The sequence below is a fragment of the Malaclemys terrapin genome, chromosome 3, assembly GCF_027887155.1.
Source record: "Malaclemys terrapin pileata isolate rMalTer1 chromosome 3, rMalTer1.hap1, whole genome shotgun sequence".
NCBI classification, from domain to species: domain Eukaryota; kingdom Metazoa; phylum Chordata; order Testudines; family Emydidae; genus Malaclemys; species Malaclemys terrapin.
In genome coordinates, this window is record NC_071507.1 from 3464178 (window position 1) to 3489748 (window position 25571).

A 25571-nucleotide genomic window follows, 5' to 3' on the forward strand; every position below is an offset into this window, starting at 1 on the left:
CGCTAAGGGGTGGGGCCAGAGGTGGAGCCAGGGGGGGGTCAGTTGCTAGGGGAGGGGTTGGGGAGGGGGCCAATAGGTAAGGGACAGGGTTGGGGGCAGGGGTTAGTTGCTAGTGGGGGGCCCGGGGAAATGTGTTGCTAAGGGGAATGGCCAGAGGCAGGACCAGGGGTGTCAGTTGCTAGGGGAGGAGCCAGGGTGACGTCAGTAGGGGGCGGGGCGGGGGGGGTGTCAGATGCTAGGGGCGGGGCCGGCTGGAGTCTGTAGCTATGGGGTGGGGTTGGGGGGGCGGGATCAGTTGCTAGGGGAGGAGCCGGGCCGGGGGCCAGTAACCAAGGGGCAGGGTTGGGGGTGGGGTCTGTCGCTAAGGGGCGGGGCCGGGGGCGGGCCGGAGATCAGTTGCTAGGTGACGGCCCCGCGGTGGCGGTGGGGGAGGGGGTCCGCGTTCCAGAGGGGGTCGCGGCGCCTCCCCGGGGTCAGAGGTCGTGGCGGTGATCAGGGCGGTTTCCGGTGCGGACCCCCCCCCCCCGCCGGAAGCCCCTCCTGTGTGTGTCGGGGCGGGGGCGGGGCCGGGCCGGCGGGCGGAGCTGGCGGCGGCGGCATGGAGTGAGCGCGGCGGCGGCGGGGACCCAGCGGGCTGCGATGGAGGCGGCGCGGGGGGTCTGGCTCCTGCTGCTGCTCGGTGAGTGCGGGGCGGCCGGGCCCAGCGCCCCCCTCAGCCCGGGCCGGGGCGCGGCTCACACGGGCTGGAGCCGGCGGGGCGGGGCGGGGCCCGGTGGCGGGGGAGCCCGAGGGCAGCGGGGGACCGGAGCCCCCTGGGCTGGCTCTGGACCATACAGGGGCGGCCCGTTCTTCCCCAGCCCCCCCGGGCTTCGGGGAGACCGAGCCCGGCCCGGGACCGGGACCCGGACCCGCCTGCGGAGCGCGCTGCCTGGGAGCCGGCCAGAGACTCGGGGAGCGGCGCCAGAAAAGACCCTCCAGCCCGACCTCCCGGGCCAGGGGACTTCGCCAGCGAGTCCCGTCGCAGCCCTAGGAGCTGTTCCCCTGGCCGGGTGCCCGTATTGTTCCCTCCTAACTGGGAACGGGGTGTAACCTGCCCCCCTTGCAGTCCCCAGCCATTGGTTGGGCGTTTGCTTGGTAGACTAAAGAGCTTGTAACGATCAAGTCGGCACCTAGCCTGCGATCCAGTCGCCTTTGACCTTTCTTTGTGGTAAATGCAATTGCCGGCGCTCTGGACGTTTCTCGTTGTGGGGTGCGTTTTGTGGGCTGTGCATCATTCTCGTGGGTCTTTTCCATGGTTCAGCATCCTTTCGGACACTGTATTCCAGCCAGGGTGTTCCCTACCCCATGTGCAGAGGTAACACCTCCCTATGCTGGTCTTTGTTCCCTGGTAGTTCCTACATGCAAGGATCACCTTAACCCTTTTGGCCACAACATTGCTCTGGGAGCTCGTGTTCAGTTGCTTTCCACCAGTCCTTTTCAGTACCAGCTTTCCAAGTGATGTCCTCCTGCCTGCTCATTTCCCTCTGGTTGGGGGGAGTCCTGCAGGCAGCTGAGCACAGGGACTGCAAAGCGGTGAGAACCCCTGTGCATGGAATGGTCCCTAATAGCACTAGGCTAAAGACGGAAAGGAAGCCTTGTGGTCACTTGTGAAAAAGACTTGCTTTTTATCCACTTCACCCAGTGTTACTGCTTGATGCAGGATGGCTGCATGTCCTGTAAACAATAATACCCTCTACGGCACACCATTATTTCAAGCTGTAACAACTTCCATACAAATCTTTTAGATCTTGCAACTTCGTTCTAAACTAGCAAGGCCTGAAGTGAGAGTAGAGGGAGTTGGGTTTAGCTAGCATGTTTTTAGGGTTTGAAATGTGTATTATGGTCAGGTAACTCTCCCCTTTTGAATTTTGCCCCCTTGGATCCCTACCCTGACATGTCCATAAGAGAAGTGACAGCCTCTTATCCTCCTTCAGCTTCTGTGTAAAGTGTGATCTCTGCAAACCAGCAGCAAGTACTCCCTGGGTCAGAGGTGCTGTGCCTGTTGGCTATGTGAATAGGAGTGCTGTGTTGGACTGGGGAGGGCACAGAGAATGGGAGGGTAAGGTACTGGATATTCCCAGGTCCTGTTGCCATTTCCCCGAGGGCAGTGGTAAGGTGGTGTGATTGTGATATGTAGGAAGTGTCACGAAGCTCTGCATTTTCTAACAAGTTTGGTTTGCCTTTCCTTGTAAGGGGACCTTAACTCAGCATTTCTTGGTTTTCCAGCCTTGAAGTTTTGGGAAGGAAGCTCTAATATTCTAGAAGGGCTTGAGGAGCACAAGGCTGTGTTGACTGCCAGCAAATTTAATTCCACACTGGCTAAGCTTTTTGCTTGTGACGCTTCGTTATAACCACAACCATAGTTTTGAAAGTGAGGAAATTAGAAGGCTGTTATTGGGGGGGGGGAAATATCTAAGCATGAGTCTGGAAATACTTAACTTTATAAAGCATGTGGGGTTCCTGGCAGAGTATTTCCAGACTCTTCCGTGCTTATGTTATTTGGATGACTCAGACAGCATTTGTTTTTTTAATATCTACAGCGTTCTAATGTGTGAGTTAAGTTGTCAAATTATTTATTTTAACACACTGTGAAATGTGCATTAGAGAGAATGAATATAGTTTTGGAGGGATATGTTTCCAATACCGATGATATAACTTATTTGTACTTTCCAATGAGGCTTTGGCAGAGTTAATCACAAGAGTCCATTAAGGAAATTAAGTAGTCCCAGGGTGAGAGGCAAAGTTCTGTCCTATTAGAAAGCAGCGATGAGAAATCAGAGGAATAAATGGCCAACTTTCACTGTAGTAAAAGGTTACCAGTGTGGTGCTCCAAAAGCCTGTACTAGGATCAGTGTGTAAGAAATACATGAATTGCATAAAAACACCAGTGTTAAAAGAATATGAAAGTTGTAAAGTGAACATGCAAAAGCTAGGAAATGCCAGAATTAAGGTTGCCTGAGAGTCTTAACTTGGCCCCTTTGTGCATATGCATTATGATTCCGTCTTTAATTACATGATCACATACTATTTTTTTCCACAGGACCGATTGCTCAGGGAATGAATTAGGGTTGTGCATTGTGTAGTGCATGAAACTTGCCTGTTAGGAGCTCTGCTTCGTTTGTTGCAGAATTGGGAAGATCTGTGGTGAATGAATCGGGGAACTGTAGGAATAGTCTCATGCTAAAGACAAGTTGAATGCTGCCCTGGATTCTATCTCTGCCTCTGCCACAGAGTTTCTATATGATATCGGGCAAGTCACAAATGAAAACTTTCACAGATGGCCACTGAGTATTCCTCATTTTCAGAGCCACCTGGGGTCTGATCTGCAGAAGTGCTGAATGCTCACACTTCCAACTGAAAGCAATGGGAGCTGTGTTCTGAACAAATAAAGTGCTACACAATGCTACTCTGAAAAATCAGTGCCTAGGTGTGTCAAATTGGGCACCCATGTTAGTGGATACTTAGGACCTTAATCTCTCTGTGCCTCAGTTCCCCACCTGTATAATGGGGATAATTATATCTCCTCTCACAGGGGTGTTGTGAAGATTGTTTGTCAAGCACTCAGACACTGTAGTGATGAGCACCATAGAAAAGCCATTGAGGAAACTGTATTCAGAGCAGGTTTGAATAGTGTGTAATGAGAAGCGCAGTCAGGAAAGTAACTGAAATAGTTCCCTCCTGGATTGTATTTTCTAAATGGACAACCTACCTAATTCTCAATTACTGAGGGACAATCTCCACTCATTGATATATTTTGCTTTTCACCGCCACTTTCTACAACTTTTCATGAATGATGTACCCAAGTATTCAGATTCTAATATCTGAACTGTATTGTTAAATCTAGTCACCTAAATGTGGGTTATTGCTGATAATGGACTCTATGTATCATATGACTTTTCAAAACTAACTTGGTATTTATGGATAATCTAAGCACTATCCCCAGATGTACAGACACTCTTTCCCTAAACTATGTATTCTATACTTTTTGTAACATTAGCTTTAATCATTTTTTAAAATCTGTTCTTATCAAATAAGGTATGGGGCCAATTAAATCAGCACCATCCATCCGGTGTATGGAATGAAGCATTTGGCATGTGACCATGCCATTGAAGACTGTATCATAATACATACGCACAAGGCAGTATATGTTGGCAACCTTAATTCTGGCTGTTTCCAGCTTTTGATTCTGCAAACTTAATGTGTTAACATTTTTTGTATGAAACTTCTTATGTTTTTTTAAAAACTTAAAACTTGAAGAAACAAATTTAGGATTCAGAAGAGGATTATGTTCATATGGAGGACAATATCTAGTTATATTAGTTAACTAATATATAGTCCCTCCTGCTTCATAGCATAAGCTAGGTTCTAACTCATAGGGGTAAGAAGAAACTTCCTCTGTGGACAGGTTATTCCACAGTTACCCAGTTGGAGAGTGTTCTTGTACCTTCCTCTAACTCAGGGGTCAGCAACCTTTCAGAAGTGGTGTGCCGAGTCTTCATTTATTCACTCTAATTTAAGGTTTTGCGTGCCATTAATGCATTTTAACGTTTTTAGGTCTCTTTCTATAAGTCTAGAATATATAACTAAACTATTGTTGTATGTAAAGTAAATAAGGTTTTTAAAATGTTTAAGAAGCTTCATTTAAAATTAAATTAAAATGCAGAGCCGCCCCCCCCCCCCCCCCCCGGACTGGTGGCCAGGACCCGGGCAGTGTGAGTGCCACTGAAAATCAGCTTGCGTGCCGCCTTCGGCACCCGTGCCATAGGTTGCCTACCCCTGGTCTAACTAAAACATCAGGTAAAGACTACTGTTGGAGGCAGGGCAGATGGGCCCTGCTCTGATTTGACAGTGCCTTTTCCCCCAAAATTAATTGGTAATTAAGATCTGATGAACAATCCATTCTGTAAAAATGGGAGCAACCAGATGTGAGCGGAGAGACCAGCAACTGGAGCCCTTGGAAATGTCAGGACTCCAGCAACCGCCAGTGCTTTTAAATGCTTAATCGGAAAAGTTTGGTAACCACCTCCTGTTGCTGGTTTTAAATGTTACTTTATAAGCTGCTATTTACATTCTTCCAGTAAGTAGCTAATGCAGTGTGGGGCTGTATTAAGCATCTGAAATATTTAAGTACTATACTCTTTCTTCAAACAGGAAAGAGTGGCAAGAAGCCACGCATGCAACGGGATAACTGCTACAAGAGTGCAGTGAAGATTCAGCTGGTCTGATTAGTTACCTTACAATGCAGCAACTTGAGCATTGTGGGTGGAATAGCAGGGGCTTTTGAACTAAAGGAGCTGTTAAGTTGTAAAAGCAGCCATTCTCCCTGCAGGAACTTGCACTGGGTTGAGACTGGAGTATAGTTCCTGCTTGTTAGTGCAAATTGCATTCTTTGTGTGGTGATCCCTTTGTTGTCTGGCAAGGTCGGGGCTGTAAAGCACCCATCACACTTGTGGGCACTGTACATGTAGTAAAAAGGGTGACATGACACCGTCTGCCACAGTTACACACTGAAGCGCTCCCTCTGAAGCTGGCACTTCACGGCTCAAATTTGTATTGCTTTATCAAGTTTAGCAGGAGGAATTGAAAAGAATTACTAAGGATGCATGGTAGGCAGGTGCCTAAATCACTGATTAACACAATCCTCCTTGTGCTGTCCCCAAGCCTTATGCTTTGCAGAGACCTCTCTGTGTGTGCTTCAGGAATAAAAGTTACTTCATCCCTGGGGCCTCAGAAAGCAAAGTCTTCATGTTGCTGGAGAGTTTGATTTATTCGTGAAATGCAAGGCACACGTTTATAATGCAAAAATAGTATTCATGCAGTGATAAGATAATGCAGTTAAAATCAGACAGGAAATATGGCAGTTAAGGCAACAGCTGCATTACCTTGATTCCATAAGACATCTGGTGTGTGTTCTGGTATGAGCTCCATAGCATAAATACGAATGTATTTATATATTTAACAAGAAACATAGTGATAGAAATTGCAGCTTTGTAGTGGGACCAAGTTAGGGTTATTGCCGGGACTCTTAACTCTTGCGTTTACTGGCTTTTTTTGTGACTTACCTGCATGTTTAGCATTCTATTACTATAGGGTATTTTTTTTTTTTGCATGTTATTTACTTGTTTTCATCCATCTTTAAGGCCAGAAGGGACTGTGGGGACCATCTAGTCTGACCTCGTGTGAAATATAGGCCGTAGAATTTCACCAAGTGGTTCCCATGGCAAGCCCTTAACTCGTCGTGAAGGCTAAGCTAGAGTTTACTCTGTTTTCAAGCAAGGTGAGCACCGTGGTGCAGATTGTGACTTTATCCGGGCACACTAGGGGAGTGAACTGGGGCAGCTGTGCTGGTGGCTGTCATGGGAGCACATCCCTTGATAGACAAGGCCTAGCTCTCCGTCCTTGAAATTGGCCCAGGACCAGCCCCTGACTTGATGTCCTGCTTAGGCTGGGGAGGGAGTACATGTGATGTCACGAAGGGAAGGAGCTTCAGTAGGCTCTGATAAATCTTAGCTGAGTGTGTGGAGAGCGTCAGATTCTAGTTTTGATTAGCAATTAAAAACTACTTAGTGGCAGTACAGGTTGGGGCAGTTAAGGTCCATCTACCCAAGCCCTTAACAGCCTGGAAATAACAAGGGGGAAGACTTGTGCATTCCTTGCCGCCTTCACATCACCTACAGCGCTGTCAATAACACACTCCAGTGCTCCAGAAGGCTTTCATTTCCATCTCCCAAAGATACCCAAAAGCAATATGTGCCCAGCTTTATCAAACGTGTCCTGTCCAGCAAGGCATTAACAGATCTAAACAGATCAGCGCGTCTGACTGTCATGTATCATGTGCATTTGGAAAGTTATTCTGCCTTAATGCTGCTGAGCAGGGCCAGCTCCAGGGTTTTTGCCGCCCCAAGCGGCTGGGGAGGGGAAAAAAAAAAGTCGCGATCGGCGGGAGCTCCACCGCGCCGCTTTCTTCTTTGGCGGCAGGTCCTTCCCTCCAAGAGGGACCGAGGGACCTGCCGCCAAAGAGCCCAACGTGCCGCCCCTTCCCCTTGGCCGCCCCAAGCACCTGCTTACTGGGCTGGTGCCTGGAGCCAGCCCTGCTGTTGAGGTCACTGTTAAGGTTTTATGTGAGTCTTTACAGCTTCTGCTGAAAAGCCAGGCTCTCAAGTTAAGAGCTGTCGGACTCTCCTCTGTGGATTGGTGACAGAGGGGCTCACCACACAGGTACTGACTTAACACCCACAACCCTTGAGTGTAACACGCTATGTATTAGTCAGCAGTGAAACAATTGTGATCATGAATCCTGAACCCTGTCCCTGGTGATGAGAGAGGGCTGTGGGTAGTAGTAGCTAGGGATGGGATAATCCAAACGGGTTTAGTCACTTGGAAAGGCATTTGATACAGTGGATATGACTGGAATTTGTCATGTTAGGAAAAACTTTCTAACTCTAAGGATGGTTAGGCACTGGAACAGGTTACTACAGAGACCGTGGAATTCCCATCATTGGAGATGTTTAAGAACAGGTTGGACCAAACACTGTCAAGGGTGGTCTAGGTTTACTTGGTTCTGCCTCAGCGCACAGGGTCTTGTTTAGATGATGTCTTGATCTCTTCCAGCCCTGCCTTTGTATGGTTCTATGTTAGAAACCTGGGTTGTGGGCCTGAAGTGATCTTGCATAAGCTCACTGCTAGCTTCTTTTTAAAGTGGTGTCAGCAGCATTTCTGGTGTGGCCATAGTAAATTGCTTGGGAATTTAAACAGAAGAGGTGAGATTTGAATGCCTGGTTTGATGGTGTTTGTGCTGCTTGTCATCCGATTCTGCTGGTTTGCTTTGCCGCTATGTCTAAAAAGTTGCAAAATGTTCTGTACATGTTCTTGATGTATAAGTGATACTGTAGGTCTCATCAAACCATCATGAACGCTTCAAATAATGCTCAGTGTTTATTTTGTGTGATTTGGCTTGTGCCATTAAAAAACTTTTCAATTAAAATCTCATTGAAAGTTGCTGTTAAATTGAACTCTAAGTAACACAACTTTAAGTGTGGAGTTGGGACCAGCGCCTCCGTAATCCCGTGGACTGTAGTATACACTTAGGCCTGTGGATGACCCTCCGTCTGTCACAGATTCCCCCCCCCCACTGTGATGTCAGTGGGAAGTTTGCCCAAACCTCAAGGATAGAATGTGGTCCTTACATATTGACTGCATCTTAGTTACCATCATTTATTCAGCACCTGATTGTCTAACTTGGCAGCGCTTAGTAGGAAGAATTCTTGCCAGCATCACTGTTCGTCTGCCCTTTGCTTGTCCTTTGTCTCCTCTTTCCTGCACTCTGCATCTTCTGATTTTCTTCCTCACGGCTCCTCCCAACTTCTATCCCTGTTCGTTTTCCTCCCGCTCCCTTCCTGTTTTCATCTGCTTGGATACTCAGTGCTTTAGAGGTCTCACCTTAGTGAGATGAATGGGGTGGAAGGAGTTCTTGCCTTAGAGAAGAAGGATGGGGTGCTGGCCAGGGTGTGGGGAGACCTGAGTTCGGTTTCCTGGTCCACAGCTGGCTGCCTGTGGGATCTTGGACAAATCTCTGTGCCTTGGTCCCTGTTTGAGAGATGGGGACAATGGCACCGCCCTCAGAGGTTGTGGAGGGTAAATGCATTAAAGGTTGAGATGTGCAGACACTGGTGATGGGGGATGGAGAGATTGTTGCCCCTCTGTGAGCCAGTATTTCAGCCTGTCCGTAGATCTGGGAAATCAACGCTGATGTGCGGCACTCTGAGCTCCCATTTTGAAGGCTTTCCTTGCAACCGGGAGGCATAGACGCTGACCCTTTGAAGTAAAAGCTCAGATTCTCTAGCCCCTGGACATGCCATGTGGCTCTCAGATCCGTGAATCCCCCCTTATTGAAATTTGCTTCTCCAGTGAAGCCATTCAGGGAAAACCCACCACAGATAAACATTTTGGGTAAAAAAACAAAAACATAATCCCACTGAAACTTAAGTTCTACCCTGTGTTATTTCAACAGCCAAAAGTGTATGTCTACAGGGCAAACAAAGCCAAAAAGCCACCTTGTGACAGCGAGTCTCAGAGCCCAGGTCAGCTGTCTCAGGCTTGCTCTATGGGGCTAAAAGTTGCAGTACAGATGTTCCCACTTGGGCTGGAGCCTGGGCTCTGTGCCCCCCTTCCACTGGATTTCAGAGCCCTGCCCCAGCCCGAACATCTACACTGCAATTTTTAGCCCCTTAGCATGAGCCCAAGTCAGTTGATCTGGGCTCTGGGATTGTCGCCTCAGGGTTTTTTCTGCAGTGTAGACTTACCGTTAGGTGATTCAGAGACTTAGACGAGGGTACCTTTTCTATGGGGCTCCCAGTCTGAACTCGGCCCTGGTGCATCGCGTGGCAAACCGTAAGGAGGATGTGTGGGGAGTAAGGACAAGGTCCCAGCATGACAACCATGCAGTCATTCAGCTCAAGACATGTGGGGTTCAAATATTAAAAATAAGACCCAAGTTACAAGTAGTAAAATGACTTTTTTGTAGCCATCACTGCAGATGAGCACTTCAGCAGGGACTTGGCGAGTGAGCTTGGCCTATGTGCTGCAGTTCTCCTGGCCTCCTGTTGATTTGGGTTTGTGTGTCTGCTCTATGGCTTGTCTCTCTCCCAGTGAAAGCTCCATGGGATGAGCGTGGCGAGGGCATGGACAGACGGCTTTCTTTCCTGGAATGGACGATGCCTAGCTAGCTGTTAGCATTGGCCAGTGAACAGCAGTTCCACCCCCAACTCCATTTACAGCTGTCTGCCATCCCCCAACACCCTGCCAACACCTGGGGGAGGCTGCCCAGAGAAATGCAGCGAAACCGAGAAGCTCAGTAACACATTATAAAAAGCCTCTGCAATTCACAGTGCTGTGAGACCTCCAGTGTTAGGAGTCAAAAGCAGGTTTTGTGTCCTTCCCTGGAGGATGCTTGCAGTGCCCCCTCAGTGTTCCCCTCTCCCCTTTGGCTGGGCATCTCTTCTCTTGCTGCTGCTCTCTTCTTCGGGCCAATGGAGCCTCCCTTTCCTGTTCCGTTCTCTCCCCCCTTGCCATATCAAGAGCTAAACTGTACCAATCACCTGACTGGTAAGTGCCTCTCTGGGCAGGACCTGGATAAAGGAGCTACCTAATGAATAGGAGCGTGGAACGCTTCTTACGCCCAGCTCTTCCCTCCCTGCAGGTGTATGATTCCAGGCACCCTTCTTTCCCTCTGCCAGGACGCAGTGGGAATCTGCCCTACCTCCCAGTAGTTCTTGGGTTGGGCGAGCCTTTCAGGCCTGCTTCACAAGGCTCCTGTGCATGTACTTGTGTGCCTAAGTGTTTTGTTACCCTCTCAAACAGCTCTGGATTTTTGTTGCAAGAGAATCAACTCCTTTAAATACTGCCTTTGGGAAATATGCCTCTGTGGCACTTCTCGTCTGTTCCTTGAAGAGGAAATACATTGATATACAGTGGTCCTAGTCTGTTTATGCTACAGAGCTCGGTGTTTGCATAAATCTAAACATGTCGGAGGGGAGTAACATTGTATGTCTGATGGAATGGTATTCAGCACTCCAGCTTTACTCTTCATGTGTAAGGAGCTGTGATTGGGCGCTGCTATTGGACTGGAAATAACGTGCAATTTGGAGGCAGCGTGCACCAAATGCAGCTTTTGTTTAACTAATTAGCACTGGAATTTCTGACTGGCTCACAGCATCCTGGGAATCTGGTTTTAGTGCTCACAACTTGACAAAGCTCTGACTGGTAGCTCTTCATTCTCCGAGGTATATGTTGAAGAACATAACGGCCGTGCTGGGTCAGACCAATGGTCCAGCTAGCCCAGTATCCTGTCTTCTGACAGTGACCAGTGCCAGATGCTTCACAGGGAATGAACAGAATTATTGTGTGATCCATCCCCTGTCATCCAGTCCCTGCTTCTGGCAGTCAGGGGCTTAGGGACACCCCGAGCATGAGGTTGCATGCCTGACAATCTTGGCTAATAAGGTCCATCAGTGGCTATCCTCCATGAACTTATCGAATTGTTTTTTGAACCCAGTTATACTTTTGGCTTTCCAACATGAGTTGGAGCTTTCCTGGCAAGGAGTTCCACGGGTTGACACTGCATTGTGTGCAGGAATGCTTCCTTTTGTTTGATTTTAAACTTGCTGCCTATTAATTTCATTGGGTGACCTCTGGTTCATGTGTTATGTGAAGGAGTAAATAACACTTTCCTGGTTACTTTCTCCAAATTATTCATGATTTTATACACCTCTGTCATATCCCCCCCTTAGTCGTCTCTCTTCCAAGCTGTACAATTCCAGTCTTTTTAATCTCTCTTCATATAGAAGCTGCTCAATACCCCTAATCATTTTTGTTGCCGTTGTACCTTTTGCCGTTCTAATATCTTTTTTGAGACTGGGTAACCAGAACTGCAGGCAATATTCAAGGTGTGGGCGTACCATGGATTTTTATAGTAGCATTATGATATTTTCTGTCTTATCTATCCCTTTTCTAATGGTTTCTAACATTGTTAGCTGTTTTGACTGCCACTACCTATTTAGCAGGTGTTTTCAGAGAACTATCCATGATAACTTCAAGATCTTTCTTGAGTGGTAACAGCTAATTTAGACCCCATCGTTTTGTATGTATCGTTGGGATTATGTTTTCCAATGTGCATTATTTTGCATTTATCAACATTGAATTTCATTTGCCATTTTTTTGCTCCATCGTTTAGTGGTGTGAGATCCCTTTGTAACTCTCCAGTCTGCTTTGGATTTAACTATCTTGAGTAATTTTGTATCGTCTGCAAATTTTGCCACCTCCACTGGTTACCCCTTTTTCCAGATTATTTAGGAATATGTTGAACGGCACCAGTCCCCATACTGATCCCTTGGGGACCTTGCTATTTACCTTTATCCAGTCTGAAAACTAATAATTTTTTCCTTCCCTTTGTTTCGTTTCTTTTAACCAGTTACTGATCTATGAGAGGACCTGCCCTTTATCCCATGACAGCTTACTTTGCTGAAGAGCATTTGGTGAGGGACTTTGTCAAAGGCTTTTTGAAAGTCCAAGTACACTATATTGATGAGATATCCTTGTCCACATATTTGTTGATCATCCACAAACAATTCTAGTAGATTAGTGAGGCATGATTTTCCTTTACAAAAGCTGTGGTGTCTGTTCCCTGAAAAACTTGCAAAATCTCTTGTAAACAGTCCTCTGTATTTCATCAACTTGCTCATAAATTTTGTTCTGCCGTAAGCACAGCCACGCTGCATTTCGTGGCTGGGCTTTTTTTTCTCATTTTAGGCCAAAAGAGACAATTATTGATGTTTGTATTGCTCTGCTAAAGTTCTGTTCTAAATGTATTCTTTGTATTCGTCTGTGTGCTGCCGGCTCACTAACTGCAGTATTTGTGAGGTTGTCCCATATGCACACTTGAAGCCATTGTAAATGTAGATCCAAACTTTAACTTTGTCTGACCGCTTTAATAGGAAGGCTGACCTTAAATATAGAATTTATTTGGTGATGTTCAGTCTCCTAGATCCCCGAGGGAGGGTTTCTCCATTGTTCCTTTCCTGACTGAAGAGCTGTCACCCAACAGCAATTGAGCGTGCTCGGTCGTTTTGGAGGAAGTGTTGGATCGATCCAGTTTACACAGATCATTTCACCTTCCTCTTCTCACCTGCCCTCTTTTAGTTACTGAAGCAACTTGTATCTGATCCGCCAGTCCATCCTCTTTGGTTAGATCTTGTAGTCTTTCCTACGATGGTCGACTCTGGCATTCCAGATATGAATTACTAGCAAAGGAATTATGGGCCAAGTCAATTTCTTCTGTACGTTTTCCAGTTTGCATCAGTGTGCAAGTCCTGCTCTTACCCAGGCCTTGCTCTCCATCCTTGAAATTGGCCCAGTACCAGCCCATGACTTGAGGCCCTGCTGTCATGGGGGCACATCTTTTGCATCTGAGCTGACCAATATTGAAATATGCAGCTGAAATTGCTAGCTCTTACCCATGTGGTGAATTGTCTGTTTGGTGGTGATGGTGCCCTCTAGGTGATTCATCCCACTTATGAGGATCATGGTTTGTTAAGGAGAGTTTTCTCCTAAATGTAATGTCTTGATACTGCTTAGCTGAAACCAGGCCTTTCCTTGTTCTAACCTACTCTCTGTTTTACAGGACTTTTCTTGTTCACAGATTCCCGGGTCATTGAAATCCTGTAGTCTGACCTTCTGTATAAAACAGGCCAGAGAACGGCCCTGAATTAATTCCTTGAGCAGATCTTTTAGAAAAACGTCCAATATTGATTTTAAAGCCATCAGGATGGAGACTCCACCACGATCCTTGGTAAATTGTTCCAATGGTTAATGACTCTCACTGTTAAAAATGTACACCTTATTTACAGTCTGTTTGTCTAGTTTCAACTTCCAGCCATTGGATTTTACCTTTCTCTGCTAGATTGAGGACCCATCTCTGTGAATGGTACAGACGTTGTACCAACCATTTAAATGGTTAAGCTGAGCAAAAATCCCTCTGGGCTCTGAATAGCTATTTTGTTCACAACTTGGCTGCTGTGAAATCAAAAAATAAACCAACCCCATACTCCTGTGGGCTGCTCTGAACTGATGAGACCCCTCTTCTGGCTTTGCAGCAGCACTGAACTGACCACCATCCAAGAGCTGAGCTGTGGATTATACAAACAAGGAATTAAACCGAGCAGCATTAAATCCCTCGTCAAAGCTGAATACCTAGCTTTGCCATGATGAGGAAGAATCAGAACCTGATTATTCATAGAAACCTATCTGAAGAATGGATGTTGGGGCAGGCATGTGAATTTCTTCCTCCTGTAAATAAGGGCTCTTTTATTTTTAGGGTTAAACACAACCCCCTGAATTGAAGTAACATGCTGGGACGTGCATTGAAGGTACAATGGGGGGAAGCATGTCTGAAGTTGGGAATTATGTTATTTTTTTCAGGGATTTTACAGCAAATGAACAACTTCCATACTGTTGCATCTCACTCAACCTCTTTCTAGCCTTAAATTGTTTTGCATTTTCAGTCAATTTTTGAAAACACAGACTAAAAAATATGTAAACCTGTCCATCAGATTGGCCTAGTTGTAAACAACTAAGAGCCAATTCAGGACACTGCATGTTGCAGCTTTCTAGGAATACACCCCAATGTGGAGTCATGTCTTCCTCCTAGATCTTGTGCAGCTTGGGTGTGAAGCCTTCTGGCACGTTTTGCATGTGTCTGTCAGCTCAGCCCAGCCTGATCCTTGCTGGGATAAAGCAGAGTATATGTAACATCTAGATCTCTGGGGTATTTCTTCAGGTGAATAGAACTTCTCCTTCACTTATCAAAGCAGGCAGGTAGAAGGGGAAGACTGGGTCTCGGAGTGCAGGTGGTATATCGTATCCGGATCTCGGTACGCTGGCTCTACAAAGTACCATGTTGTGCATCCTTGGACCTCACAGGTCACCAGTGTGTCAGAGCAGAGTGCCCAGTGGGCTTTTCATGGAGAAGTCTGAATAAAGGCCATAAAACATGTCCCCCGCAGGGTCTGAATCAGAAACAATCATTCCTTCTCCCCGGCTTGCTGCTCCGTTCTAGAGGCTAGATCCATTGGTGGTGCTTCTGGTTAACTTGGAGGGTAACTGTGTTTTGTCCTAGCCTGTGTGTGGATCTCAACCCCAGAGATGGAGGCTTTGGTGGCCACTACTCTGACCTCCAGGTTTCTGTACAAAAGCCTATTGGCTACTCCCTCCTTTGTTCCGTATTACGCACCATCTCCACACACAAGTTTCACTGGCATGACGTGCGTTGCTAGAGTTAATCTGACATGTCTTTGATTGTATGCCTTGTGCCTCATTCGTGGGGTCTGCTTTGCATTTGAGCCCCTGCGCTGCTTGTAGAACATGGCTGGATGGGTAGGTATCCCAGGGTTCCTGGCACTGCTCTCGGGCTTGCTGAATTTCTCACGCCAGGAGGCCAGAGGAACTGCTGGAAGAGGGGCTCGGACTCCCCCCACCCCTCGTGCGCTATCACAGAGCTCAGCTAGCTGCTAATGCCAGTTCCAAACTAATCTCCATCTGTGTGGAGGAGGCCCAGGGGAGCCCTGCCTTGCAGCAGGAATCTTGAGTCACTCAAGGACCCAGAAGTGGAATGGGCACAGTCTGCTGAAATGTGTGGTATCATTCTCTGTGCTCCAGGGGAACGGTGGCCCAGTGGTTATGGCATTAGCTTGGCACTCAGAAGACCAGGTTCAAGTCCCTGCTCCACACTGTGTGTGTGGGCAAGTCCCTTAGTGTATGTCTACACTGCAGTGTAAGCCCAGGCTCAAGCCTAGCCCCCCTTCCATCGACCCTGAAATCGCGCTGATCCAGGGTTCGAGCCCTGTTGCTTTGCAGTGTGGACACAATCTCACAATCCTATGGGCCAACGTCCTTTGTCTTTTCTAGCCCAAGAACTTCGCATCTACTCTATTGAAAATGGAGGCAGCCCTTCCATTGGCTTCTGACCACCAAGCTGCAAATGCGCCACCAGAGCCTTCTGTGTTTGCGATGGTGACTGAACAGAGCAAGCCTTTTACAAATCGTGCTGCTGCGTGGTCAGGGGAGCACAGCCAGAGTTCGGTACGTTTCTGGCAGGAGGCCAGCAAAACGGCAGACTTCAGTCAGAGTAACAGGAATAATCATACAAACCAGCAAATAGCTAAGCAGCTGGCAGTGCTGCAAAGGTACTGGGCCGGTGACCAGTCTGGACAGTGGGATAAGCAGCTGAATTGTGAGCCCTGGAAAACCAGGGACCAGAACCACACCGTGGGCAACGTGCCGACATCGTGCCCATTTGATGAGGGGTTTGGGTGCTGGGCACTAAACCTAACAGCGAGCCAATGGTGGTGCATGATGACCTACCTGCTCAGCTGGGACAGTGTCCTGCTGATCCCAGAATCCAGCATGGGGACTGATGGGAGCCAGCAGCAGGCACCACGTGGGGACAACAAAATCTGCTGTTACTGAAAGCAGCCCCAGAGCAGGCTCTGGACCACGGGTCCATGCTCGGAGGAGCTGTTTGATGCCCCTCCCAGGAACAGCCGGTAGTGGAGCAGGCAGCAGACACAGAAGGGACAGAAGTCGCCCCTGAGCCTGGTAAGTTTCTGGCTTATTAATCTAGGAATGGGAGGGATTTCCGCTCTAGGAGCCAATGCAGAAGTTATGAGAAGCCCCGGTTAGCAATGTCTATCCGCTAATGGGGGATTGTATGCCAATACCTTGGCGTCCTCCCTCCACCTCCCCCACCACCATGCGGAATTCTAAATGGCAACTGAGACATGCCAACAATGAGGAACACCGTTGCAGTGAACTTTTACTGGAAAGATGCAGATTTTTGCTAGGGCCATTCCTGTTTCTTAAGAATAACCACACATTGCCATGCTTATAGGTATGCTGCTCTGTAACCAGTCGGTGGTCTACTGAGCCACCTGGAAACAGTGACTGGGGGGGGTGGTAATCTGTTCCATTTACAAATCTAGTCCATTTCAGTTCAAGGTAGTCCATGCAGTCCGCAGGGGACAGAATCACTTGTCCCAAAGATGACTGGGGTTTGTAGTTTTGCCCAGAATCGGGCCATGGGTGGGGAGGAGTTCTGTGTATTTGCATGCAGCCATAACCGGGTAAGCCATGTGGAAACTAACGCAGCAGCATCCCATTGATTCCCTCATGAATTCTGGCCCAATCCTGGATGCTGAGCTCTGCAAACTTTTCCTGAAGCAGGAACTCTATATCAGTTGTTTTCAATCTTTTTTTCATGTGTGGACCCTTTAAAAATTTGGCAGTGTGGACCCCTTTATTGAAAATTTCCAAAGTCTGGGGACCCCTGGGGGTTCACGGACCATAGGTGGAAAACCACTGTTCTATGGTAACGACAACCTTTTGTGAACCCCCAGGGTCTGCAAACCACAGGTTGAAAACCACTGCTCTAGATAGGTAGTCACATTTCAGGGCATATTTTCCTTGGTAGCTGACAAGCCCACTCCACTCATCGATATGCTGCTTAGTCACTTTGTTTGAATCGTTTGCTTGCATAAACTGCAGGTTTCCCACCAGCAGCTTGGAATAACCTCTCTCTTTGCCAATCAGGCACCACGAGAACTGTTATGTCCCTCAAAATGTGGAAGGCCTGAAATAATAGAAAAAGCTTTTGTGTCACAGCCACTGATGGCAAGCCCCTCTTCCCCCAAACCCAAGTAGTTTTGCAATTTTCTCAAATGAAAAATGCAGCTTTGCGTGGAATTAACCAGGCTGTATCCAGGGAGCGCCTGTGGCCTGAAGCATCGTTCTCCCAATAGACTGACATTCAGTTTGTAGCAGTATCATTTTATGTCCTTGAAATTCCACAAGGATTTTTTCTGGTTCCTGCAGTGAGCTATTGGAGACTGTAACTCTCTGGGTCTTGTCCTGTTCCAGGCTCCTCGTTCTCTACTGGCTACAGCACTTACACAGCAGAAGCCTGGGCCAACACACCTGCATGGACTGTTCCAGGAGGAATTGTTTCCGTGATGAACTTATGGTTGAAGCTCTGGAGAGGGCCAACAAGCAGGCCCAGTACCAAAGACACAGAGGGACATGCAGCTAGAGAAAAGGCATGCTGCAAGGCAAGAGGAAAGGCTCAGGCGTGCTGCACAGCTTGAGGACAGGGTTTCAGCGCAGGAGCAGTTACTTGCTTCGCAGTTCCCGGAACAGGAACGGGAGCTAAGGGCGGACAGAGCTCAGCAGAAAGAGCCCTTTGAGTGGTTCATATCACTAATGACTGCAAGAGTGGAGGCTCCTGCTGCATCACCCAGACCACAGCCCGAGTTCCTTGTGCGCTACCCTGAGCCGCAGTCCAGAAGCAGCTTGGAAGACTCCATGGAGTTAGGCCCCATGAGTGACTGGCCAGGGCAACCTTGATCATGCAGCCCTTCATATTGACCCCTTTCCACAGGGAATGAAGGGAGAGGAGACTGGGGGGCCGGGGCCATGCCTCGGTAGGGGGTTTCTGTCTTGTACATGGTTTCACTGTTTGCACTTGTTCATGCGCTCTGTTTTTCTGTAAGGGTCTGATGTTACTGGTGTTTAGGTCTGGTAATGTAAGCTGTCCTGCCTGGCAATGGTGAATGTTGTAATTCTTTATGTTGACAAATAAAAACGTTTTTATTATATCTGGAAAGTTTATTTCTGTCACTGCTTCACCTCACATGACGTGTGTTCAAAATAATAAAGGTAAACAGCTGATCGTGGACAATTAGGAATTCGTATGCAAAGACTATCCCTCGGTACAGTTATCTATAGCAAGTCACACTTCAGTCTCTTCCTTACATCAATCCACCGTGTGAATAACTCCTCTCCCCATTTCAAAAGTGTCATGTCATTCATAAGTACATTGCCTGACACTAACATTCTTCACCCCTCCCAGAAGCACATTCACAAAGGTACTATATCCCCTCTTCCATTGGGCCATGCATGTCTGATATTGTTGTACTTAAAGTACTGCACAGGATCTTTTCAGGGGGAATAAGGCAAAACGCCACATTTATTAGTAATGCATGTATTTATTAACACTGTATCATATGCATATAATATTTTACACTTACACTCACACAAACACACTCCGTCTTGTTGTTACCAATTAGTTGCTCCCCTTAACTTCACTGGCCAGGTGAGTTAGATGGGGGAGGGGGTGGAGCCGGGCTTCTGCTGATCCGGATCGATGCTCCCATGTTGACAAGACGAGACCCGGGGTCCTCTGCAAGACACCTCACTTTTATAGCAGCTTCCCTCTTATGCAAATCTATACCAGATTCGAACTCTGTGTCTGTCCCCGTTGGTCCTTTGTGCTGCTTTCTTTTGAGTGTTGTCCCAACGCTGCAAAGAGGGTGTTTCCAAAAGAAGGTGCTTGCTTCTAACCCCCGAGGCGTGGTATGTCTGCTTGTCTTTAATGAGCCCACTTGACACGTTTTATTGTCCTTGGGTCTGGCTCCCAGCCCTTCTCCAACAGTTGAGGCTGTCTGGAGGTGCTGCCTTCCATGCCTTGCTCATCCACACCTCATTCATTCAACAGGGCAATTGATTAAGAGGGGTGGGGGAGAGCTCTTGTTCTACTGCTAGCAAAAAGAAATTTTTCTTCTATCTTATTCTATCCCTAGGGGCTATAATATTATACCAAGGGCAATGCAAAGTTTCTAAATGAGGCTTTGATACAAAGTCCCATGAAAACAGAGGTCACACGTGGGTAGACCCACCACAAGGTTATATGAAGAGGCACAATGTAAAGTCATATGAAAATTATCAGAGATTTATCTACAATATGGGAGCACACAGCATCCCTGACTCTGTTGCTAGCTCCAGCAGTGGGAGGTGCCCTTTCTGTACCAGTTCTGCAGCCCATCGTGGTCACAGGCTCATTCAGGGGGAAATGTCTAGCTTCTGGCTTTACAAAGACTGTAAGGGCACAGGAAACGAACAGCATTGATGACACTGGCATCCAAATGGGTGTGTAGACACCCAATACGGGATTTCAATCTGCCAAGAGCACATTCAGCCACCATTCTGGACCTGCTGAGAGTGTAATTAAGCTGTCTTTTGCCAGGGCCTTTGAAATCAGGGTACGGATTAATAAGCCAAGGCAAAAGGAGATATATGGGGTTCCCCAGAATACCGGTGGAGACAGTAACTCCATTTATGGTGTCATTTGGTGGGAATAGTGTCCCAGCCTGTCCATGAATGTAGACTGCTGATTGGCGGAAAACCCTGGGATCATGAACTTTTCCAGTGTAACCCATGTCATTCATAAATCTCCCTCTGTGGTCCACGAGGGCCTGCATTAGTGTAGCAGTGCTCTTCACGATCTATGTACTCATTGAGGAGGGCAAACCTTGGGCACATGAATCCATCAGTGGCCCCAGCGTAGTTTGGAAACCCCATTCTTTCAAAGCCAGCAGTTTCTTCAGGAATATAAATCCATGGTACGCCCACATCTTGAATATTGTGTGCAAATGTGGTCCCCCATCTCAAAAAAGATATATATGAATTGGAAAAGGTTCAGAAAAGGGCAACAAAAATGATTAGGGATATGGAACGGCTTCTGTATGAGGAGAGATTAATAAGACTGGGACTTTTCAGCTTGGAAAAGAGGCAACTAAGGGGGGATATGATTGAGGTCTATAAAATCATGACTGGTGTAGAGAAAGTAGATAAAGTGTTGTTTACTACTTCTCATAACACAAGAACTGGGGTCACCAAATGAAATTAATAGGCAGCAGGTTTAAAACAAATAAAAGGAAATATTTCTTCACACAATGCACAGTCAGCCTGTGGAACTCTATGCCAGAGGATATTATGAAGGCCAAGACCATAACAGGGTTCAAAAAAGAACTAGATAAATTCATGGAGGATAGGTCCATCAATGGCTATTAGCCAGGATGGGCAGGGATGATGTCCCTAGCCTCTGTTTGCCAGATGCTGGGAATGAGTGACAGGGGATGGATCACTTGATGATTCCCTGTTCTGTTCATTCCCTCTGGGGCACCTGGCATTGGCCACTGTTGGAAGACAGGATACTGGGCTAGATGGACCGCTGGTCTGATCCAGTAGGGCCATTCTTATGTAATATCTTTTATGTCTGCCACGTTGGGGCAAACTACACACCTGTTTGCCTCAGAAACCTCTACTACCACTTTATCCACCATCAATGTTTCATCACCAAACTGGTTTGCAATGGACTTGTCGGAGTCTGGGGGTAGCCAGCTTCCAGACAGCTGTAGCAACCTGCTTCTTGATTGGCAAAGGTAGCCTCAAGTGTGTATCTTTATGCTGGAGGGTGGGGGAAAGCTGCTCACAAAGCTCCAGCAACGTAGCTTTCTTCCTATAAAAGTCCTGGAGCCACCGCTGGTCAGCCTAGGTGTGCATGACAACGTGATCCCACCAGTCTGTGTTTGCGGCTCTGCTCGGGCTACGTATGGGGCATCCATGGGTATAGTGAGTGTAACAAGCAGCTCCATGCCTGGGTACGCCTCTTCTGCTGCCGCCACCTCTTGCTGACGGGCCAGAAAACACCGCAGAAATGTCCACTGGCATCTCACGAATGCTCTGCCCGTTTCCTGACCCAAGAGTGAAAGCGCAAGCACAAGAAGTTCTTCAGAAGGTGCCTCCTCCATGCTGGTGCCCCCAGTAGCTGGGAGCACACACAGCTCGGCAGGATTTGGTGGCAGGCTGTTCATGAAACACGCAGGGTTGGCCAGTCAAGTTTTCCCACTGTGCACCGCGTCGGAGGTCTAGATGGGCGCAGGGAGTCTGGGATATGGTTGGTCTGGCTCAGGTCTGCATTCTGCAGTGTTGACGCTAGAGCTGTGGGTTCGAGCCAGGGTTAGAAAATTCTTAACCTAAGGTTAACAATCAATGTTGATGCCCAAACCCTGGGTTCTCTAACTCAGGGCCAGCTGATTTGAGTCCCACTGACATTGCAGTGTAGACAGACCCTTCCTCTCTGCCTCAGTTCCCCCACCTGTCCAATGGTGATAAGAATAGGGCCCTGCTGAGGCTTCACAGATTTCAAGCCTGAAGGGACCCTTCTGGGGGTCTAGTCTGACCTTCCTAACACGGGCATTAGGCCTTCCCGGCATTCGCTCCTGTTTGAGCTAGTACCGCGGTCAGTATCCAGTGGAGAGTGCACCACAGTATGTTCTGTAGTGTTCTCCATTACCGTTCCTTGATGCACCCGAACATTTTGTGCTTTCTTGACTGGAGTGGCGCGTTGAGCTGAGCCCTCTGTTTAGTCTAATGGCTGGAATGGAGAGCAATTAAACTGGAGACGTTAGGGTCCGTCAGTACATTCTGGGAGGGCTTGTGGAATTGTAGGAACATAATCATGTTGTGGAACACAGCCAAAAGCCCTCGATTACTGAGGGGCAGTAGGAGAAAGTTCAGGGCCCTGTCCAGGCATAACTGACAGCACCTTTCTTTAAATTGAGCTGAAAAGCAGCAAGATATCAGTGACCGATATTTAGTGGTGGAGCTGTACATGGATTTTTCCTACTCCGCTTACAATTCATTTGCTACTTGAATCACCAAGATCAAAGCAGGACTCCACCAAGTACACGTGGGCATAAGTAAATACCCTGATCTTTAGCTCCGGCCCATGAATAAACACTCCTGCCTCTCTCCAGCGTTTGAAGCCTAGCTCTTGGTGCTGGAATGTGAAATATTTCATGTGAGCAGTGGGCTTGGGTTTGGGTATTCATCAACTCCACACAAATGCTCATTGAGCAGTGGACAGACCTGGTCACAAACGTGCTCTTTGTTGATACTTGAATCTGCCACATGAATTTGTAGAGAAATTCCACTGCAATTTTTGATGGTATGGCCAGGCTGTTTGTTTAGACCCTGAACCAGCTTCTCTTCTAAGAACTGCCGTGAGTGCGGTTGCCAGTCTTGCTGGGTTCTCAGGCAGGGGGCACCTTCAGGCCTCCCCTTGGGCCTTTTGAACTTCTGTAGGATCTTGTCAACTTACTGCTGACCCTCAGGAGTGATTTTCAGCTGTGTAGAGGATTCTGGGCTAGGGGCCATTGGTTTTTTTTGTATGCAGCCCCCTTCATTTGTTTTATTACTGGCGGATGGTCACGTGTCGCGCTCAGCCTTCCGCGTTGGTGGGGAGGAGGGATAATGTGTATGTGAGATGTTTCTTGTCTTGATGAGGAGCAGACTCAGCTACATTCATATTTAAAATGGAATTTTTCAATTCATAATTTTTTTTTAAACAATCTTTACAGTTTTGCAGTTGGTCTCATTTGACAAGTGACCACTCTATATTTAAATAGCCTATCAGAATGTCTTGACCAGTAATGTATGCCTTTTTGCCATAGTTAGACTGTCTGTACAAAACTGAATATAACAATTGGTTTATACATTTCTGGGGGGCGGGGGGTGATCTGGGCTGGAAATAAGCAAGGTAAGTTCTTTATTCTTGGAGAAAAGGAGGCACAAAACTACCTGGCTCTTAGAGGAGATCCAAGAGGTAGTTTGTGTGGCTGTGGTGAGGAGGAGTGTGGGGGGAATGCAGTGATAAAACCCTGCAGGAGATTGCTACTAAATAATGGGCTAAGGGATCTTATAGCAGAGACATAGTCACTGAATGTGTCACCCAAACTAACAGCCCAGAGCGTGCAGCTGTGGGGAGCTGGGAAGGCAGCTTGTAGGCCAGTCAGCATCAACAAGAAACTCTGGGAGAAAGGCAGAAGAAAACTCTGAGCCCTCAAGTCCTCAACTAGGGAAGTATCCAAAGACTGTGTTTGAACTGGATACTAGCCACTTGTGCAGGGATTCTCACACTGGGGTTGTGACCACTCGGAGTCACAGGGTGGTTACATGGGGGTTGTGAGCTGTCTGCTCTGTAGGGCTGACAGCCCTGAGCCCCCATTAACTTACCCCCCTCCATTTTTAATTTTGAAGGGGGGTCCCACTCAGGCTTGCTGTGTGAACGGGGTCACCAGCAGGAACAGTTTGAAAAGCACTGCACTCGTGGAGGCACTGGGTGGCAGGAGGCCGTGCGAAAGAGGAATCCCAAGGAGGAGTGAGACGTGGGCTCTACTGTGAGATGGATGTGAGAGGGCTTCCGGCTAAAGCTGGGAGTGTCCGGCTGAGGATGTAGGATCCTAGTCAGTCTTTTTTTAGGCATGACATTGAAATCGCACTGCTTCTCAGATGGCCCTTAATTGCCATCTGCACATAGGGTTGCCACTTTTCTAATTGCTGGTGACTGGAACCCGCCCCCCCCAGGCCCTGCCCCGCACCCCACCCCTGCTCAGTCTCTTCCCGCAAGGCCCTGCCCCGTCCTCGATCGCTCCTCTCTCTGTCGCTCGCTGGGTTGTCTCCACCTCCCTCCCCACCCCTCAACTGGGCTCCCTCTGCTCCTGGGCTGGGCTGGGAGCTGCTGCAGCCTGACAAGGGGCTGGCCCGTGTTAATGGCCCGGAGTCTCCCCATAGTATCTGGGCTTTTGATGTCCAGTCACGTGACTGGACACTGCCAGGTCTCCTTTTTGACCAGACCTTCTGGTTGACAACCGGGCACCTGGCAACCCTAAATGGCACCTGAACACAGAAGCCAAAAACTGGACTGTCCAGGTAAACCCCATATGGTGGCAACCCTATCTGTACAACACAGCTGAAATGCAAAATGGCTAGTGTGGGTGCACAAACGTAGAGCTTCCCAGCGCCGGGCAAGTTTTAGCTTAAATAGAGAACCAGGATAGCATAGCTGCTGTGAGTCCACTGCAAAAGTTCTGGACCCCAATGGTTCCAGTACAGTAGCGTCAGAAGTTGGAGGCTGAGAGCGAAGAGGAGGGGTAGGTGAGGATGGGGTGGAAGCAGAGAGTATATGGTGGATGGTGTTGATGTGCCACTGGCAGTTAGAAGTGTGGGAGCTTGTCAAGAAGGCAAAGTATAGCTCAGCGCAGGCAAGGATTGGCTTTAAACCGCCCCAGGTCTGTGTCTCTGAGATCTGTGACTGTCTGTTGTATCGCGTGTCATGGAGTTACTGGTTTGGTGGCACCAGCTTGTTTACTTTTACAGTTGGCTTAAGGCGTCTGTGGAGATTATTCAGTACGGTTCTGAGAATGCTCTCTCCAGTGAAGTGCTGCATGCTTCAAGCACTAGCTAATCTTAAATAAGCAGCCCTTACTGAGAGGAGAAAGAAAGAAGGGTCATGGGGAATGCTTTGTTGAGGAAATGTGTAGCCAGGAGCATGTGAGTCACTATTCCTACTGCTTTAAGTCAAGGGGGAAGCGCAGGGGAGTAATTGCAGCCTTCCTCTTAGAGGAGGAATGTCAGATGGAACCATTGTCTCACCTGGGCAGGGGGAGCGTTCTGAAGGGACATGGCAAGGTGGAGCAAGGATTAGTCCTGTGGCATGTTATCATAATCCCCCGGAGCTGTGCTAAACAAGGGCAGCGGTATTGCCAGGAGGGGCCACCGCAACCCAGTGAGCGTTTCAGAGGTGGGGGTAAACTCGGTGACATTGATTGGGCATTCTGGCCAGCTGCTAATTACGGGCCGTTGCATCTCATTGGCCTTAACAAGCTTAGCTGCTGAAACCAAGTGTCTGCCCCTTGTTGTGACCCAGCAGGCCATAGATGCTGGGTAGGGGAAAGCCAGGCGAGACCGGCCTTTCCATCGGCCGGGGGCTAGTGCAGGCTCGGTCCCTGTGCTGGGCTTCTTTCTCAGCCTTTGTCCAGTATTAGAATCCCCGTCTGCCTCTTTCCTTGGGAAGCTGCCCAGTGCTCGTGCTGGGCACTGCAGTGGTGAATGCCTCCAGTCTCCTGCCCGGCTGTGGGGTGGCTTTCACTTCAGTAATTGTGTGTGTGTGTGTTTAAACAGTTGTCAGCCTGGTAATCCAGTGCATTGTGGGACTGTCTGGGAAGCAGGGTTCTTGGACCTCCATTTCATGTGTATGGTGATCGAAGTGCGGGATACTTAGCTCTTAAAAGCAATGATTTCTCTAA

General features: G+C 48.1%; 1 protein-coding gene across 1 annotated transcript in view; it reads left to right on the plus strand.

The window, feature by feature from the left end:
• The first annotated feature begins 575 nt into the window (after positions 1-575).
• PTK7 (protein tyrosine kinase 7 (inactive)) overlaps positions 576-25571 on the plus strand; it is an 88316-nt gene continuing 63320 nt past the window's right edge. The window contains exon 1 of the mRNA XM_054023002.1: positions 576-679. Coding sequence (XP_053878977.1) covers positions 640-679 — 40 coding nt within the window. The 5' untranslated portion in view covers positions 576-639. The remainder of the gene's footprint in view (positions 680-25571) is intronic.